Genomic DNA, 19,245 nt, shown 5'->3' with positions numbered 1-19,245 from the left:
CCTGACAGGCAAACCCCAGGGAAAACAAGCTGCGTGTTGAGATGTGAGCATAAGGCATTATTTAGAATATAGAAATATACCTAAAAAAATAAAAGTGAGAAGGGGAAAAAAGTATTTATATCCACATGCAAATGTTCACAAATCTGTCCTCTGTGTATTTCCTTAATTTTCCCTCCACCCCACCCTGCAGCTGTGCAACAGGTCAGCTCTTCCTCTTCCTCCCCGTCTGCCTGTTTGTTTCTCAACATTAAAAAAGCTGCCAACCTCTCCAGGAGAAGACATAATTGCCATTATGACTGCTGCGGCCCCGCACATCACACAGAGTGCTGATTGTTCCACAGAGGAAGAGGGGGCAAACACTGTCTGCTCTGTGCAGACGCCACACAATATTATCATAGCGTGACTACAGCTCATTCACACACACTCTGACTGTCTACATCTCCCTCTCTACAGCCCTCTGTAGTCTCCCTGTAATCTTTCCATTTTACACAGAGCAAACAGAAGTTTCTATAGGGCTGAAATCCATACAGCACTGCCTTAAAAAAAATCTTTAAGCTGTCGAGCCCTGGGTAAACACACACACAGTCTCACCGCCAATAGGAAATGATAGATGGACTGAATGGAAAAGCCGTTTGTACAAAGACAGGAACGCCCAACTCGTGTGTGTGTGTGTGTGTGTGTGTGTGTGTGTGTGTGTGTGTGTGTGTGTGTGTGTGTGTCACATAGGGCTGAGGTTTTGGGAAAGTTGACCTTATCCCAGTTCCAGTTCCAATTCTCCATCTGTGTTTCCAAAAAAGAAAAGGTCACCATCCCCACAAAAAAAAGACACTTTAAACAACTCTTAGAAAAAAAACAAATGTAGGCTTCAGTGAATCAAATATGTGATGCAAAAACTCCCCATATTTCCATTGCAAAGTCTACAAATATAACAGGGCTGTGAATGTAACAGTGACTGTGTAAACAAGAAGGGGTCAGTGAGGAAATATCCACTCCCACAATAAGCAGAATGATGTATTGTGATGGGAAATGTGTTTATCATTGTTACTACATTGTGTTGTTGATTCTGCTGACAGCAGAAAGGGAAGGAGCAGAGAGCCCCACCTTCTGAGCAAGCAGTGACCACACGTGCATAAATTGTGAAGCTGTGATGTGTCCCTTGGAAGATCTGGAGGCACTCACCAAACATCATTCGAGCTCTGAAGCAGTATTTCCTTCACAACTCGGAGAGCACAGTGCTGATTCTGCTTTTTGTTTATTGAGAACAGAAATGTCAAAAGGTTGGACACAGAGTTTACAGAAGGATGTTTGAGTCTCCCAATTACAAAAAAAAACAAGTTGTAAAACTTAAGGTTTATAAAATAGATAAATACACAAAGTGGGCATTTTAATAGGTACACCTGTGCAGTCTAATGCAATCCAATACAACGATTCTGCCATAAAGTTGACTTTAATGATGCCTATAATGTTCAGGTATATTGACACTGTCATAGAGCTGTTAAATTGTGCATCTTTGAGGTCTTATTTAGTGTAAGACTGCAGTATATTCAGAGGGATTTCTTTAATGTCCATTGTGTACATAAAGGACAAACAAAGAAACACCTCTCAATAATAGCAGTAAAACACAACCTTTAAATGTAGATATTTCTGAGTTAAACCTGTACGATATAAACGCTATGAAGGTGGAATTGTGTTGAACTGAAATAAATATTGTGCAGATACTTAATAAAGTGCCCACTCAGTGTTTCAAGACATAATTCAAATGCAACTCAGAGCTTCAAACTTTAATATTCAAAGTATCATTATTCACCATAGACCAGCAGTAATGTCATGCGTTCAACAGAGCGCAAAACATTTTTATCTCTTTCTATACAGCACAGATCAAAAACATAGTCATGTGAATTAAGAGTCACATGATGGACCCCGTCCCAAACAGACCTTCTATATGAAGGTCTTTGTAATAAGCCCCTAAAACCCCATTTATTACAGCTGGAAATTATTTATTTATTACTAAGTTGTGCAGACGCATCTTTCATCTTGTAACAGGTAAAGGTTTAAATAAAACAAAGAATGAGAAGGTAAGGTTCAAGTGATGTGACTGTCTGTCATGCCACAACTTAACTGAATAAATAACAATGCCTCAGAAGAATCTACAAACTCTCTTCCCTTTCCCCTCGCTCTCTCTCTCTCTCTCTCTCTCTCACACACACAGACAGACACACACACACACACACACACAGCTAAACCCTGATGCATTCGTCTCTTTGGTACATGCAACAGCATGCGACCCGTGCTATTTCAATAATCTGAATAGGCAGGGGAAACTGTACTTGTTTAGACAAGTAAATAGTGTTATGGAAAGCAATAAGACCAGAAACCCTCACCGCTGAATCTCATAAAGGAAGGTTTTCAGTTGCAGCCTTAACTGTGTACCTTCACTACTAATATCTGCAATTAGTCATCCCCAGAAAGAAGACCCACCACAGGAACAAGCTGGTTGGTGTTTCTAAAAGAGCGTTTCAAGAGGTAACCGCTTAATCTTTTTTCTTGCCAGCAGTCAGCTTGTCAGCTTGGCGAGCGAAGGTCTCTGCCACGAGCAGAGGGAAGACGAGAGAGGCGTCCGCATAAATCTGGAATCACAGAACAGAGCGGTGTATCACTTTTCAGCAACATAAGTCACACACTTACGACACTAAGCTGAAGGCAGTCTTTAGTTTTCATGTTTATGTTCTGGTTCTTTGATGCCACACTGCCATCTTTGATTAAACTCTGTGCAGACACTGCCCCCTTGAGGTCAGTGCTGGAAGTACAGCTGCTGAGTCCTAACACATGACATCGATTTAAGACCCATCCAGAACAATTGCTTAAGGCAAACCAGAACTGTGATCAACTGGAAATGTTGCACAATGTTTTGGTTCTCCTTGTGTATTGTATATTTGTATCTTTATATTGTTTGTAATGTTTCTGTGCATGTAACCTGCGTCTTCTCATTTGCTTTCTTGCTACCCTCCAGCAATAAAATCTTTTATGCCCTTACTCCTGACTGTTATGCAACTCGTATATAAGTTATTTTATATCAGCCATGGACATAAAGTCAGAGTCTCTGCATGCCCGATGAGATCAGATTAAGACAGATCGATAGTTAGTGGTAGGCGAAGAAGGGCAGGGATATCTGAAAACAGTTCTGATGCATTATCTTTCAAAAGACAACTGTGGAAAAATGTAAAGTAACTAAATGAGACAACTTGAAATTGTAGCGTATCAGAGGATATTTGAAATATCGGTAATACTGTGAAATACCTTAACAGGAGTGGCATCTCCTTTGATCTTTCCCCAGGATACGGCCTCATCGGGTCTGGCCCCGGAGTCAGAGCCATCAAACTCATTACCCGTGTTGACGAACACTGCGTAGTCAGCTCCGTTCCTCTGGAAGGAGAGAGAGAGGCAGCGTGTGAAAGAGGAAAAACGTGATGATGCATGTTGTTGTTTTAGTAACACTCTGCTGACTGCGTTTTTATAAAGGCGTTTTGCATTAGGTGTTTTAACGGTAGCTGAACTCTATGACAAACAAGTAAGGGAAGTCCACAGCAAATAAGAGACTTTCTGCAAATGTAATGCACTAATGTATAAAGATCACATGAAGTATGTTACCATCAGATTAGCATTGGATATGTGATGTTTGACCACCCCTCCTCCCAGGATGATCATTCCAGTCCTCTTAGCAAACACTGAGTGGCTGTTCAACCTGCGGATATCTGCAAAAAGAAAGATTGCATTCATGATTTCACCAACAAATAAAGCTGTGGAGATCCTGTTCTGTGGCTGTAATGTTGCCTTTACCTTCAACGATGTCCAAAACCAAGCCGGGGTTCCTGTAGGAGTGGAAGTAGATCATGTCGCCCATTGAGCCGTCAGTCAGGGCCGGACTGAACACGGGAATATCGTTCTGAAACAGATTGAAACAGCACTTTTACTGACTGCTCAGAGCGGGAAGAGTAATAAACATAACATAAAAAAGGGTCAAACAGAGACAAACGCATTTCTATATTAAAGTCAACAACGCTGCAGTTTAAGGATGCACCTGGATACTCACAGTCACATCACTAAATGTAGGACACACTGTTGTGGTTCTAATGTAAACTGAGTTAAACAAGGAGCTAGCTAGCTTTATAAACAGGCGAGAGTTTGTAACTTTATATGAAATAAATGAGACAGATGGGGGACATAACTGACATACCCAGATAGCTCTGTTCATTTGTGTATTGCTACATGTTTTTAACAATCGTATCCCGACCGGTCAGGAGGCTCTCAGGAAGAGACGTGAAAATTAAGCGCAGAGCAGTGCAGCCAAAAAGAACACTGTTTATTCACATGACAGTATGTTAAACACAGTAGTAGAGTAGTTCATAGTATGACGCAGCCCAAGACTAACCTTGTACGCCCAGTAGTAAACCGATTCAGGATTATTGATCTCCTTGCCAAGCCGATGTATCATTTTGGAGGGAGTCCAACGGATGCCCTGAAACAAGAAAGGTCAAAGGGTGAAAAATCACATGCTGTAGAGAAAATATAACATAGTAAGGTTGGGAACATCCTGACAGTACATCAGACCAACACCTACTGCTGTTCATAATAAAGACGTCCACTGTGCTGCATGCGTTTGACAAACTAACCTCTGTGTTCTGCTCCAACACCATCTGGTCCAGGATGGGCATCAGCCAGTCTTCAAATTTACAGTAGTTGTCATTGGGCACCAGAATATTTCCTATTCTGCATCCAGCAACAAAAACAGAAAATAAACAAGTCAGGGTGTCTGTTACAGGACTTTTAAGACGAACCAACAGATCATGTCCTGTTTCATTCGAGTACATAACCAACACAGCGACGCAGTGTTGGGCTCAAAGAAATTCATGGTTTTGCTACAGAAAGTCACATTTTTAAGGATTGTTTAACAATATTAGATATAAACAAATTCAGTTTCCTGCAAAGAGAAGAGGCTGGAAAGCCTAACCCTTAGCGGCTGGTTAGCTTAGCTTAGCATGGGAACAGCTTTCCCGGCTGTGTCCCAAAAAAAAAAATACAACACCGCTTAAGTTCAAAACATATTTATTTATTTATTTGACTAGTTTCATCAATAGAAAAAGTGTAAAAACAGAAATTATAAAAGATAACTGGTCTCCGCTAAAGCTAGCTGGCTGCAGACATATTAACTGTACAGACATGAGAGCGGTGCTGAACTCATCTTCAGCTTATCAAAAAGGATGAATTAACATAATTCTTAAAATGTCACAGCATATCTTTAAGGTTCAGCATCCTTATCAGCATCATTATGAGGAAATGAATGTGAAAGGTGCATCACATCAGTCGTTACTCACCGGTTGATGCCTCTCTGGCGGAGCTCCTTCCCCGGCAGATTGAAGTCTCCCAGGTACACGGTAGCCAGACACTTAATGATGTCCTCCTCTATGCCTCCAGCTGTGGTCACAATCACATCCACCTGACATCCACAGAGGAACAGACTCGGTTGTTTAAATGTAGCTGTGTTTCTATGACCTGGGTCATTATGACAAGGTAATGAATTTGTACCATTTTGTGCTGAGCCAGGTAGCGGATGCTCTCTCGGATGCCGGAGCTGATGAGGTTGGAGGTGTAACCCAGGAAAATAGTGCAGCCCAATTTGGGTTCCACCCCACCGATGTAATCACTTTGGTCTTCTTCGACCTCCTGAGGCTCAAGGCGCTTCTCGATCTGTTAGTGTGGAGTCATTAGACAACAATTAGGCAAGAACGGACTCATCATACCACTGAACATTTAAAGAAAGTAACTTATTTAGCCTTATAGACATTTTTGCCAATGTTTCAAAGATACGCGTCTCTGAGAGTTCTGCCTCCGACCGAAAAATTGGATCAGAATAGAAATTGGTTTGTAGTTAAAGCACCTGTGAGGATTTAAATTTTTTTTTAAACGTACTGAAATTAATTCTGATATCTATATGAGCTACAAACCAGACCATCAGCAACCAGATTGATTATTTCTATACAGTTATTTTTAATGCCTGAAACTGCTGGCGGGGGGCAGGTGTCAGACGAAGCGAGTAACTGCACGCTGCCTTTGTTTACATTTTCCAGGGCAAAAATTTAAAGTGAGTGATACGTATGACTGTTAAAGAAAGCAGGATGAGATTATTTGTTAAAAAACACCACTTAGGCATGTACAGGACAAAATCAGCAAAGAGATAAGAGGTAAGGCTTTGTCCACAGGGGGGCGCCAAAATCAACACAAACTGAAAGTTCCTCACAGGAGCTTCAATATTGACAAAGTATCTTTAAATCTCTCAAGTAACTGTTCATCTATAAATCTGTCTAATCCACAGAGCAAGCTGCAACAGTTTCAATACATTTCTTAAAACAGAAAATAATGTTAATATTGGTGCCAGAGTAGCTGGATGGCTGAATGAATGACTGGACTCACAGACAGGGGATCTTTGTTGCAAGTCATGAGGTTGTAACCATAAAATATAAATAATAAAAGACAGAAAGAATCATTTCAGTGAGAGGTATGGGTTTGTCAGGTTATATGGTCACTCGTGAAAATTAAACATTGCCCAATATTTGCCCACTGTTGGACATGAGCACAAAGAGGCAAATAAAACGGTTTTATTTGACATTACATGTCTGAGTTTTTTCTTCACAGATTGTGCCGTAATGTCCGTGCCCTTATTTGTTCTATTTCCGTATAAAGAAAATTTTACATTCAAGAAAAAAAATGGCACTTTCCCTTCTTTACTTTATTTAAAGAACAGATAGCAAAGAAGTGTGTGTGTGTGTGTGTGTGTGTGTGTGTGTGTGTGTGTGTGTGTGTGTGTGTGTGTGTGTGTGTGTGTGGTTGACCCCACTTGGCACAGCCTACATTCAGCACAACAAAGTCACTTGCCTGCATTCCCTCAAATATTCTGCTTCACCTGCTTTCGTGTTAGTTTTTTTAACTGTACATTGTGTGTGCTTTGCTACCCGCCAATTAAAGTCTCAACCTCCTCTATTGTAAAGAATGAAGAAATCTAAGAGACAAGTATCTCATCTGTATACAGCGGCAACGATGCATGGTTTTTACACAGTCGTTCCTCTCACCATGCGGTTGATCTCCTGGATGGCCAAGCCGAACCTGCTGGCCTGGAAACCAGTGGTGAGGTAGGACTTCAGCACCGCCTGAAGATCGACCCCCTGGTTGAAGTCGTAGCCTTTAATCACCGGGGTGTCATCGGGGAGTTTGCAGCTACGCTTGAGGACGGCCTCCATGGCCACAGAAGGGGCTTTGTCTGCCATTTTATCCTGCAGAAACAAAGAGAAGATGTTAGCTGAGTGGTTATCATCAAGGAGAATCCAAGTAGAGGCCTGATCGGGTAAAAACTGCGTATTCTCTCACAGTTAGAAGCTTTGCTCTGAAATGTAAAACTGAGCTGCAGTGCTACGCGTCTGATGTGTGAACAGCTGAAAAAGAATCAAATATGACTGAAAGTTTCCTCAAAGCATCCTCCAGGAGGCAGCCAGAAGAGTGGTGTTACTAACACTGGTTCTCTTTGAGGTTGTTGGCATATTTCATGAGAATAATTACACCATGGAACACAACGACACGCCCATGAATATCCAGTTAAACCCGCCTTACTTATTTTGACTTATTTTGCTGTGCACACGCAGGTTGGAAAAAGCAAATAAAACATTTGTTTCCTGCAGTGTTTGCATGTTCTTTGCTGGTTTAAGTCTGGACCCTTTTAACTCTGTTGTTTAATAACACACAGAGAGAGAGACACAACTGGAATCAATAAAGGGATTTTTGTAGCTTATGTAACAACACTTTCAAGCCATGTGACAGTTGTAAATCAGGAAACTACATGTAGCGTGATAATGTTCTTTTTTCCTTCCTTAATTGACTGTTTTTTAACTAAATACTGCGACACATATTACATGAGTCATAGAGCGTGGTGCATGCGGTTTTAACGACTCAGCCGCTTGTGAATGCCACATCTGGATTCAGTTTCCAAAGATCAGTCTGTGCTTGTTAGTTGTTTCTCTGGTCCGTTCTGAATGCAGCAGCTAGTAAGTTGATTGCAAGTTATTCAAAGTATAATAAAAATAATGAAAATATGAGACACTTATCCGTCACAAACATTGCACTGTAAAAGTTCTCATAACATGTTCATAACGTTTCTGATAATATTAATATTGTCCACAAACCTTAAAACTCAGTGTGATCCCGTCATCGGGCAGATCACAGGATAATTAACATAATAATACAGAAAGTCTGAGATGATTAGGTCTGCTGAACAGTTTAACAGTTTAATCATCTGAGGAGTCAAGCAAAGGAAAAAACGCCTGCAGTGTTTCACTATTAGTGTCACACAGTGCTCAGAAGCTGCATGACTGTACATATAGTAGTACAATCAGACAGATTAATACATGTGCATTTAGGAGTAGAAGAAATACAGGAACATTCCTCTACAACCCAAAGTTAAACTTTGCCTTGGCTGCAGCCTTGCAGGCATCCTGATCAGCATCAGTCAGGAGGTGCATTTACATTTTACTTCAGTAAACATTTCACATGACTATTTCTGTTTTATGCTTGTGTGTGTTGTATTTTGTTCATCAGTTAGCTTTTACAAGATACAAACTTTAAGAACATTTCTCTAATTAAACATGCTTTTGCTTAACTATTAGTTAGAAGGCTTCCAACAAGTCTTGAGGGATTTGACAAGGCTCTGTAATTAGTTTCAAGCATGGGCAACTTTTTCTCAGGAATGTTCACAGGCCTGAGGTCCACACTTGGTCCACGGACCACTGTTTGCCTACCACTGTTTACGACGTTATGTAATTGCGATTTGTGACCACATGTTGGTTTTTACAGCTAGCTGGTTATCTTTTTTTTTGCATGCGTAACCTCTCCTTAAGGACAAGTGGAACACATTGCTTACGTAACTGACAACTCTCTGGCCAGCTAGCAAAACTAACTTTAATACGACGAAAAGCTAAAGACAAATCCAGCTTTAACATTACAAACTTTAACCCAACGTATTCAAATAAGAGCAAAATCAACTTTACGCACCCTTGTTTAAGTCTAACATTCAATCTAGTTTATTTGACTTTTTTATGTGTATGTTTACTAGTCCCAGGATAGCATAAACTAAACACGAACAATCAATGTGTCTGATGTTAGCAGGGAGGCTAACGGTAGACAGCTAGCCAACTGTGAGCCACTGTAGTCCTATTGACTCGTTTTAATCACAATGAAACGTTTAAAGACAGGGATGAATACATACCTATTCTTGAAAGGATGTTATATGTTTAAGGTAGTCAAGGGGTAATGTCACCAAACACGAAAAGACAGCTTTTTATGATTTGCATTCCTGTGTGAAACGCATGGGCCGCCTGCAGCAAGCAAGCACCGACTACGGAAAGGGGCGAGGCACAAACATGATCGTGGTGTATTTCTGCGCATAGAAAATTAAAAACTCCTCTATGGAATCATTTAAGTCAACAGATCATTATTTTATGACCACACAGTTTGTTTTATTTCTATGTATTTCATATACCTTATCCAGTTATTCTGATAATTCAACATTTAAATTATCGTGTGTTAATTAATCAGTCAATCACACTTGTATAGCACTTTTCATACATCTAAAATGTAGCACAAAGTCCTTTACATAGACATAAATAAAATAAAATAAAATAATAAAAATTTAAAAAAAATCAGCATCCCCCCCGGATTCATGCACAAGGCTAAATAAAAACATGCAAACAGAGAGCGCAATAAAAACAGTAAATGACGCTATCAAGAATGTATAACGAGGAAACACTGGACGTACGATTAAAATGCAAAAATGGAGAACATAATTAAGACAATAAAACATGAAAAGGCTAAGAAAATACACACAACGTGGCTTAAACGCAGGAAGCACCCCTGAAGCACAGCATAAGCCAATAATCTTTTCATCGTTGGTGGCTGTGAAGTGATGTGTGATGTTTGTGACATTTCCAGCAGTGTGTTTTGTGACCTTTCACATCACAGAGCCTTTGAACTGACCCCGACAGTAAATAAAAAGGGGCAACAGGTGAGAAAGGAATGTCAGGAGCCTCTCTGACTCACAGCCTGCACTGACTCTTTGGATCAGCTGAAATACATCTTTTTCCTTCTGCTCCGCTTGGTGTTGGAGAAGGATACTGTAGTCCCCGCAGTAGGGTTTTTGCAGGAAGGAGTTTTTGTAGGAAGGTAATGTCAGGAAAGATGTGCAGCAGCAGCAGCAGCGTTGTTCAGGCACAAAAGCTTGTGGATCAACTTCGGGTGGAGGCAGGCATGGAGAGAATCAAGGTTTGTAATTATCTGACCTTTTTTTGCTAAAATACCTCCATACTTAAGAATATACAGAGTTTACTGACATGCTTTATGCCTTTATTATTAGCATTTCATGTACAACGTCAAATATTCTTATACATTATTCCAGAAACTTCATCCTGACCACCTTTATCCCAGCAGATCTCGCTGACAGCAGCAGACTTGGTCCGGTACTGTCAGGAGCACAGGCGCAGTGATCCCCTGCTCACCGGCATCGCTGCCTCATCCAATCCTTTCAAAGATAAGAAGACCTGTGTGCTGCTTTGACGGTCCAAGTCTTAAGATGACCGACATATAACAGAACGACAAATTGGCTACTTCCTTTTGAGAGTGCAACTGAAGATTTCAAGTGTCAAATGTGGACAGGAAACCTTTGTAGTGAAGTATTTAATGAGTTAGATTTGTTTACAGCTACCTTTTCACTTCAAGCATCTATTCTGAGACACTGCATAAATAAAAGACAGTACAAAGCATAGGTGAAGAGGAACTGTGATGATTTAACATTGAGAAATAGTTCCCGTTTTCTTTTTACCTTAAATAACATCGCAGTAAATGTATCAAGACAGCAGATTTTTTGCCATTTAACAGTCTTTCTATGTATTTATAGGGACGAAGCTGACAAGTATAGTGCAAATTATTTGTACTTAGATTTATCAAAGCCATTACACATTTATATATTTCTTAAACTAACACAGACTCAGACACACATACAAAAAATATATATTGATTAGCATTCATGAGTTTAAATAAATAGCTTTACATATACAATCAGTGTGTCACAGAGGGCTTAGTGTTTACATTATACATGAGAAGGAACGAACGCTTTTGGTACAATGTCAGTTATTGTAATGGATGTATTTGCGAGCATGTAAATAGTATTAACTAGTTTCCTCGTTGTTTGGACGTACAAAAACTAAAAGAGGAGAGACAAACTTCTTCAGTGTTTTTAAAAGTCTACAGTACTGGCACAAAATGGCAAGAACGTGTATGGGAACAAACAAAATAAACCCGTAAAAAAACGTGTTCATATTTGTTTTTAGAAGAAAATCTCTCAGCAGACTCAAACAGAGGATCAAAAGGAGTCGAGGGTGTTTTGTGCTGTGTGTGTGTACGCTGAAAAACCAGTATGCTGTTGATGATGGTCTTCAGGTCTTGTTCCCTCATGGCCCCAAGTCTTACCACATAGTTAACAGGTCTCACTCTTTCATTTTCTGGGCCTCCAGACCTCTACACACACGTCTCCTGAGGCTACAGCGAGGACTCCAGCCTCCACACTCAGCTGACAGTTAAAGAAAGAGACAGGTGGAGTATAGGTGAGAGAGGGAGAAAGAATAATAAGAAGAAGAATAATATGCTCTTTAAGTACATGTCTCGTTAAATAAAAATTGATTTTTATGAAAACATCTTGTTCAAATGGTAAACAACTGAACTATTTAATCACTTACATGTAGTAAAAAGAACTTACCCCATTGACTCCAGCTTGGTGATTCTGTGTGCATAACGTCCTTGGAGGGTTACATGGGACATGCACCTGCAGCACAAACAACAAATTACAGCTCAAGATTGATCAGTAGCAGAGTTACTGAGTAAGCAAAGTTACAAGGAGCATGCATCATCCTACCTTGACAGTACGATCAGAGGAACAGGTGTAGAGGCTTCCGGTGGACCTGTGGATGCCCGTAATCATAGCTACGTGTCCCACATCAAACTTAGAGACTGCTTTTAAAGTCCCCGTCTGCATGGAAAAGGAGTGGAGCATGCCGCTGTTGTCTCCTGCCCAAACTTCACAGCCCCTGTAGCTCATGGACTGCAGGTAGGAGCTCAGCTACACATAAAGAGGTTGTGAGTATTTGTTTATCGGTTCATTAGAGCATATAAACACATAAACACAGACCTTAAAAGCGACATGGGTGTCTGTGTGTTTTTGCATCTACCTGAAGTCTTTTCAAGTCTTTGCCTGCCCTGCGGTCATAGACTGCCACAGTGCAGTCTTTACTCCCAGAGATGATGTACCTGTCATCGGCAGCTAGGCACATCACAGCGTTACCATGGAGACGGATGCTTTTCACCAGAGGTTGAGCGGCTGTAGACAAAATTATGACATAATAAATCACACTAAGAGATTCTCTTTATAGTTTCTTTGATCACTAACAACTTAGACCTCAAAATATAAAACTATAAGTAAAACTGTGGAATAATATTGATTTAATGTTAATATCATGTGTCACTGCTGGATCACATTAATATGACCTTTATTTGAAGTACAAGTTATATTGTACAGCCCCTCACCTCTGGTGTCATACATGTTGACCCTCTTGTCAAATGTACCAGCCAGCAGCACATCTGTCTGACAGGACAAGCAGAGGACAGCAGCCCCCGCCGTGATCAGGCCCCTCTTTGCTCCACCTGCCTGCAGGTCCCACAGCCTCACTGTGCTGTCGAAGCCCCCTGAGGCCAGCTGATGACCCTGAGAGGACAGGCACCAGACCCAGCCCCGGTGGGTGCTGAAGTCACCCTGCCCTCCTAATGTGTGCAGCAGCTTTGCACCGGAGCCTTCCTGCAAATCCCACAGTTTAACATTCCAGTCTCTGGAGCCTGTGGCCAGAACTGTCCCGTCTCCCCCCATCAGGAGGACTGAGTTGACCTGCGCGATGTGGCCTGAAGGTAAAGTGATGCACTCCAGTGCTGGGGGTGGGCTCGGACTCCTGGGTGGCTGAGGTTCTTCCATCTCTAATGGTCTTCCATTATCCAGGTTCCTTTGCTCTGCCACCTCCTCCTGGTGATCAAGAGCCGCATCCTGCGGCTGCCTCACTTGTTCCTTTTCCGCGTCATCTTCTTGGGTTTGTCTGGCTGCAAGGTGCGCTTGGCCTGTCCAGCAGGTTATCAGTTGCTCCATCTCCACACAAGCAGAAGGCCAGTCAAAGTCCTCCCTTGGTCCCACTGGAAAGCCAGCTCGGGATCCTATTAGTCTGTTTGCCCGGAGCTGCCAAGCTGTGCTGTCCTTACCCACATTCCCTAATGCATGACAGACCTGAAAAAAAGAAAAAAAACAAAAAGAAGGATTAAGGATAATGTCCAATAACTGCCAGACTTATAGAGTCCGTAAGGCTCCCAGTAATGCAGCGCCATAAAGCACTCTAATACAGTGGTAATGCGTATCTGTGGTCCCTGTATCTGTGTTTCATGCTCGTGCACAAGGACCAGTGTGCACAAAGCTGATACCAAGCCTGCTAAATGTTTTACAAAGAAATGCAGCAATGAGTAAAACATATGAATAAATCATTTTTGTAAATGTTTAATGCTAAAGGAAATACATGTGACACATCTACCCTTGCCTTTTTGTTTACATTGCCATGCAAAGATACAAAAAGCAAATTTGCAAAGCAAAGAATGAGTAGCACTGTTTACAATCCAAAAGATCTCCCCCAGTGATCGAGTGATATAGTGAGTGAGGCAACTAAAATAATCTAGAAACTCAAATAAGACATCTTAAAAGAATCTTTAAAACTAACCTTTGGCAGCACATCGATGACACACTGAGCAGGAAGGTGTGAAGCAATGTTGGTTAACATCTCCCATGGTAAAGACAACAAGCCGCTGGCCTCAGCAGAAGGTGAGGGGCTCACGTCGGTTGAGGATGGGGGACCAGGGGGTAGCAGGCTGAAATGTCAATAACAAAGTCCAAAGTCACTATCTCATATCCTTGTGAGACAAGAAAGCCAGTTAACTAAAGGTGTGAGTAAGTCTTACCCCTCCAGGTCAAGTCTTGAAGCTTCACTACTTGGAGATTTCACATGATCAGGAGGTGGTCCGTCCTGGTCACAGTCTGCCCCTGCCTTCGGGTCATACAAGTTCACCCCGACCTCAGACATCACTTCTCCTCTTAACAAGTGACTACTAACTCATATACTGTGAATCCGCATCACCTTAACATTCCTCTTTTTCAATTGTTGGTTTAATACATGAACCTAAAATATGTTGACAATGACACTTCGACAAAATGTTAGCTCTTAAGGGCGTAGCTTAGCATCAGATACACTGGTACGGTTACAAGCTACCCTCGACCCATATTGAATATGGGTTGCTATAACATCAATATGTTATTTGACTCCCACGGCTATCTGTATCTGTAAAAGCTATCGGTTCCATACAGTTGAAGAAAAACTCAACTAAAAAAAACGGTTATCGTTAGCCTCAAGTACTGCTTTATCGCTTTCTTATTTATAACAAATTCAGCCTTCGAACGTGCTAGCCGCTGTTAAAACTCGCCCTCAAAGTCAGTTTAAAAAAAAAAAAAGGTAAATAATGTCACTGCAACAAAGACATTAAAAACGAAATCTCGTGCAATCGAATGCAACACAGGACTACCAACTGTTATTTGTCAACTGTTATCAGGGCAAGCCTCTGGGCGAAGTAAAGAAAACTCAAAACACAACTTCCGGTGTTGAAAGGTGTCGTCATCAAACTGCGCCGCGTCTCTTGTTCAGATTTTTGTAATTTTAATTATTAAAATAATTAAAACACCCTTGGTGATGGGTGTTATAATGTATTTTCTTTTTCAATTTTGTATTTACCATGTAAATATTTTGATGTCCAGTATTTAAGAAGCTCTTGCACAAAGACACAACGTTAGACACAAGTAAAATACAATTACAATTTAATATTAATTTTCCTTTACTGTTTTTTCTTTATTTTTATTGTGAGCCTTATTTGGTAAGTAACACTTGATAAAATTAATTAATAAATCATTTTTTTTATTATAAAGAATATGTTAAGCTTTCACAAGTTTAGGTTATTTAAGATATCTGAAGTTGAAGGCTAGGAATCTGAGACCAGGCTGAAGCCATCAACTAACATTTTGCATTGGGAGATCAATCCAGAATGGCAGACATTAAATGTTTTTACTTCTTGTTTTTTTTGCCGGTCTTTCAAATGCATTTTTTTAAATCATACACACAACTGTAATCGGGCACACTCTTAAAGGAATAGTTTGTATATTTTGAAGTGGGATTGACAGGCATCCACCATTGACAAGTACCTCACACAACCCTTCTTAAAAACTCAGAACTTTTTTTTAATATGAAATACCTTCACTGGTTTTGCATCTGTTGAGATCTTTCCCCAGAACACAGCCTCATTAGGACTGGTCACATGCGTCATACTCCTGAGCTGTGTACATACACCACATAGTTCGCTCCATTCCTCTGAGAGGAGACAAATCAACACACGAGTGCACTAAAAAAGATTATTGCACATCGATGTGGCAAAACTGAAAAAGGCTTTGCAATTTTAACTCCAATTTATTTTCATTAAAAGTAATATGATTTTCTTTGTAGTGTAACAGAGACACTTGTATATAATAAAGTTGTGTCCCAGTTTTCATTGTTTCCTCAAATGAGCGAAAGCAGTGCCCACCTTGGTTGTAACAGCTGCTGAATGTCAGTCAAACTTTGAGGTCAAAAGATGGTCAGAGGTGCAAAGTTCACACATTCTTTAGACAGCTGGAGGTATACTTGTGTAAGACTTGTAAAAGTAGAAGTATTGATTCAACTTGCTTACTGAAGTAAAAATGAAAAAGGACCGACTCCTTACAGAATAAAGATAAAGATTAGTTCTCTGAAGGACATTTCTACCAGCTGTTTCTGTGCAAAGCTAACTTAAACCCCTTTAACTTTGAATAAAAACAATACACCAAAAATAATGAGCATTAACTTTGCTTTAATGTAAAAATCAGTTGTATGGAGGAATGTTGTGCTGCTCTGAACCTGTGCCTTTGTTATCAGTAATGTTGACTAGTTCACTTTAATCCATGTAACTATAACAATAGGTAGGCTACCTCTTCTCTGCAGGCTGTTTCGTCTTTCATATCATTTTGGGATTAAAACTAACATTTATATGCCATTTAAATATATATTATATTTATATTTAAATAAAAATGTATTGATACTTGTAATTCTGAAATTAGAGTTAAATCCCAGATCTAAAGAACGTTAAAGGGCCTTGAATCTTCTGTGTCATGAAATCTCAGATGGTTTTTTTTGTATCCTGTCCTTAATTTTGAAGTTGCAAATGGAGCTGCTGTGACTGCACAAGAAATTTAAGACAGTATTATCTAATAACTTTTACTTGTATATACTGGAAGAAGACTTGCTCTGGAAGTATGTTTCAAAAAAGGTGCGAGAGCTGTCTGGAATGTCTGTTACCCAGTTTATTCAGTTGTTGTAAAGTAAAGTAATGAACTGCATTATCCCTTCTGTTACCACACAGATGAAAGATAGCTCTCCTTCTTGGCACTGCAAGTCAAGACCCTTTGGTGTAACCTAATCTTATTAAAACAGAAAGTTAGATATTTCACTAAAACTCTAAATTGAAATTAATTTATTTTTTATTAAAAGCCTCAAAAAAAATAATTGTTTTCATAAGCAAAATTCCATTTGCACAGCAGGAAACCTTAAAATCTTTGAGTTGCATTGTGTAAATGAAGTTCCCAAACAGTTTCACTTTATGACACATAATAAAAGTCAACTCGATGCTTAATAGAAAAAAAATTTATTTACCCCTATTCACAAAAAATTAAATAAAAAGGGATACATCGGATAACATCCCACCTGCACCACATGTTGAGCAAAAAGGAACTACATCAAATTCAATTGCCAGCCTTGATATCAGATTGAAACTAAGTTATGAATTAGTTTTCCACATCTTTCCCGAAGGTTTGCACCAAGCACCTACTCCTCCTCAGTCCAACCACAACTTAAAATTTGACATAATCAAATGGTCCGCTATAAAACAACGAAAACAAAATTCTTTAAACGAAAAGAATAAAAAAAAAAGGAAAAAAAACTTTTAAAGTCCAAAGAAAATTTGTGCAAAGGTGCACAAAGAAATAAAAAAACCAAAATAAATAAATAAAAACAGAACTGTCACATGAGCATCAAAATAAAAAATTAAAAAAACAACCTGTGGACAACTTGCATTTAAATTTCTCCTCCGTATAGTTTAGTGTATCACATCATGGAGGAGTGGTAAAGCCTTGAATTCTTTTTTACAGATTATTTGTGGCACAGGAGCTGCGTCCTTCTGAAACACTCCTGTGAGAGTGCTTCACCAGCTGCTGCTCCAAAAACATCTGTCCAGCCTGTGAGCGGCCATCTTGTTTCTCCACGCCTGCCTACCAGTTAAACCTGAAGATGCTCAGTGTTTTAAAAAAGTGGTAGAGGCTTAAATGTTAGTTCTACAAAAAATGCATTGGTTCAGCCACACATCAATGCTTATTTTATAAAATACAGCTGTGAAATGATAGATTGTGTTTTCCGTTAGCATCTGTCGCTATTTTAGGAGAACAGATCAAACTGGAGTTAACTGGCAGGCAGACGCCGACACTCCCTGTGGCCACGTCACCTCAGGCATGACTCTAACTTCGCCCTGAACGTTACTTTATTGTAGGGCTGGTGCAAAGTTACATCTAAGCAGTACTCACGTACACACCTTTATAGTAAAACACCAACAGGCAAAGAGCCACACACACGCACACACTTCCATTACAACCGTCCACTGTGGACAATGACTAAAAGATGAAGCTGGATAAAGACCACCACTCTCTCAAACAAGCTAACCAGTGTCTATTAGGGGTGGACTATCAGGACTACGAGTCAGTGTATTCCCAGGCATATCCTACACAGTATCAACGGGCAAATATATGGCAGCAACAATCACTAGTTTGATGAGAAGCTGGAGGAGTACCTTATTAGTCCAGCTGAGAGTTGCATTGCCTTTGACAAAGCTCTTAAACAGCAGGTCCCTCCAAACGGACCTGTTACAAAACGACTAGGAAAAAGGAGTCACTGAAAAGCATGCAATGTTCATGACACTGGAGAAACCTGGATGGCTCAAAAAATACAAACAGATGTGGATTTACAGGTGCACTGGGACATGGATCCAAAATACTGTGATGAGGACGTCTCCCTCCCCTTTAATCCTATTCAACCCACTTGAGGAGCTACATTATAAAACTATGTTAAGAGGCCTTGAGTCTTACCCTACTCATTTTACCATTGCTCAACATTATCATTACGCTTACCTTAGCAAGCCTTTAACAGTCCTAAAATCACTTATCAAAAAAAAAAAAACCTATGTATATCAAGATCAGTATATTATTACTGTATGTCTTACAGTTGAAATTCTAAATTTCTTACAAAAAAAGTGCATTTATATCAGTAAGAATCAATTCATTCTTGGTGATGTCTTAACGCTCTCCTGTTTTTGTAAATACTCTAAAAACGAAGCAGCAGCAGCAAAAAGGATTCTCAGCTTGCCTACAGTATTTGAACTCTTGTTGCAGTGAGGGATTCTCCGAACAATCAGACGTGAGCCGATTCTGGTTATTAGTCTACCCTACAGATGTTCTCCTCACACACACACACACGTATAAATCCTCTGCCAAACTAAAGAGATATCGATCAGACAGTAGTATGAACGGGAGGACGAAAGAACCAAGCAGCTGACGGCTTCAAATTATGGCAGCCTCCCTCATACTGACGACAGTTCATGTAATAAATCAGGTGAAAAAACAAGACAGAAATTCACTCAAACATGCGTCACTAATGAGGTGATCATACGCCATGCAATAACTCCTGGTACTGCGGTGGTAAGACCTTAGAGGACAGACCTACTGCATCTTTTTTTTGCCTCGAACGAGGGGGAAAGAAGAGACCTATGAATCGAGAGGAATTAAGCAACCAAGGGAAGAGGAAGGAACTTAAATTCTGCTGAATGTACATGTGAAAAGAGAAGAAGATCCATGTATGTGCACAACAAACTGTTTATGCATTTTTCGCCGTAAAAGGTGCAAAAGAATTGTGC

General features: G+C 40.1%; 3 protein-coding genes across 3 annotated transcripts; 1 reads left to right on the top strand and 2 right to left on the bottom strand.

The window, feature by feature from the left end:
• Positions 1 to 1,236: 1,236 nt before the first annotated feature.
• Positions 1,237 to 9,428, bottom strand: dhps (deoxyhypusine synthase). Its single transcript, XM_069674231.1, has 10 exons — positions 9,308 to 9,428; positions 7,125 to 7,325; positions 5,584 to 5,745; positions 5,373 to 5,494; positions 4,671 to 4,767; positions 4,430 to 4,516; positions 3,838 to 3,943; positions 3,649 to 3,752; positions 3,298 to 3,423; positions 1,237 to 2,627 (listed from the first exon to the last, which is right to left on the bottom strand). Exons 2-10 carry the CDS (start codon positions 7,317 to 7,319, stop codon positions 2,532 to 2,534), a joined length of 1,095 nt encoding a protein of 364 aa, XP_069530332.1. The 5' UTR covers positions 7,320 to 7,325; positions 9,308 to 9,428; the 3' UTR covers positions 1,237 to 2,531.
• Positions 9,429 to 10,263: 835 nt separating this feature from the next.
• LOC138602676 (guanine nucleotide-binding protein G(I)/G(S)/G(O) subunit gamma-7-like) lies at positions 10,264 to 10,650 on the top strand. The gene is made up of 2 exons (XM_069674203.1): positions 10,264 to 10,359; positions 10,525 to 10,650. Exons 1-2 carry the CDS (start codon positions 10,264 to 10,266, stop codon positions 10,648 to 10,650), a joined length of 222 nt encoding a protein of 73 aa, XP_069530304.1.
• fbxw9 (F-box and WD repeat domain containing 9) lies at positions 10,483 to 14,742 on the bottom strand. Its single transcript, XM_069674202.1, has 7 exons — positions 14,134 to 14,742; positions 13,896 to 14,043; positions 12,673 to 13,414; positions 12,318 to 12,466; positions 12,005 to 12,208; positions 11,849 to 11,914; positions 10,483 to 11,662 (listed from the first exon to the last, which is right to left on the bottom strand). Exons 1-7 carry the CDS (start codon positions 14,253 to 14,255, stop codon positions 11,588 to 11,590), a joined length of 1,506 nt encoding a protein of 501 aa, XP_069530303.1. The 5' UTR covers positions 14,256 to 14,742; the 3' UTR covers positions 10,483 to 11,587.
• Between the last annotated feature and the right edge of the window lie 4,503 nt (positions 14,743 to 19,245).

This window comes from Semicossyphus pulcher, unplaced genomic scaffold, assembly GCF_022749685.1.
Source record: "Semicossyphus pulcher isolate SPU_LCO1_2020_fin unplaced genomic scaffold, fSemPul1.0.p SCAF_23, whole genome shotgun sequence".
Classification (NCBI taxonomy): Eukaryota; Metazoa; Chordata; class Actinopteri; order Labriformes; family Labridae; genus Semicossyphus; species Semicossyphus pulcher.
Note: the sequence above shows the minus strand (reverse complement) of the source record. Positions and strands in the feature narration are given on the sequence as shown.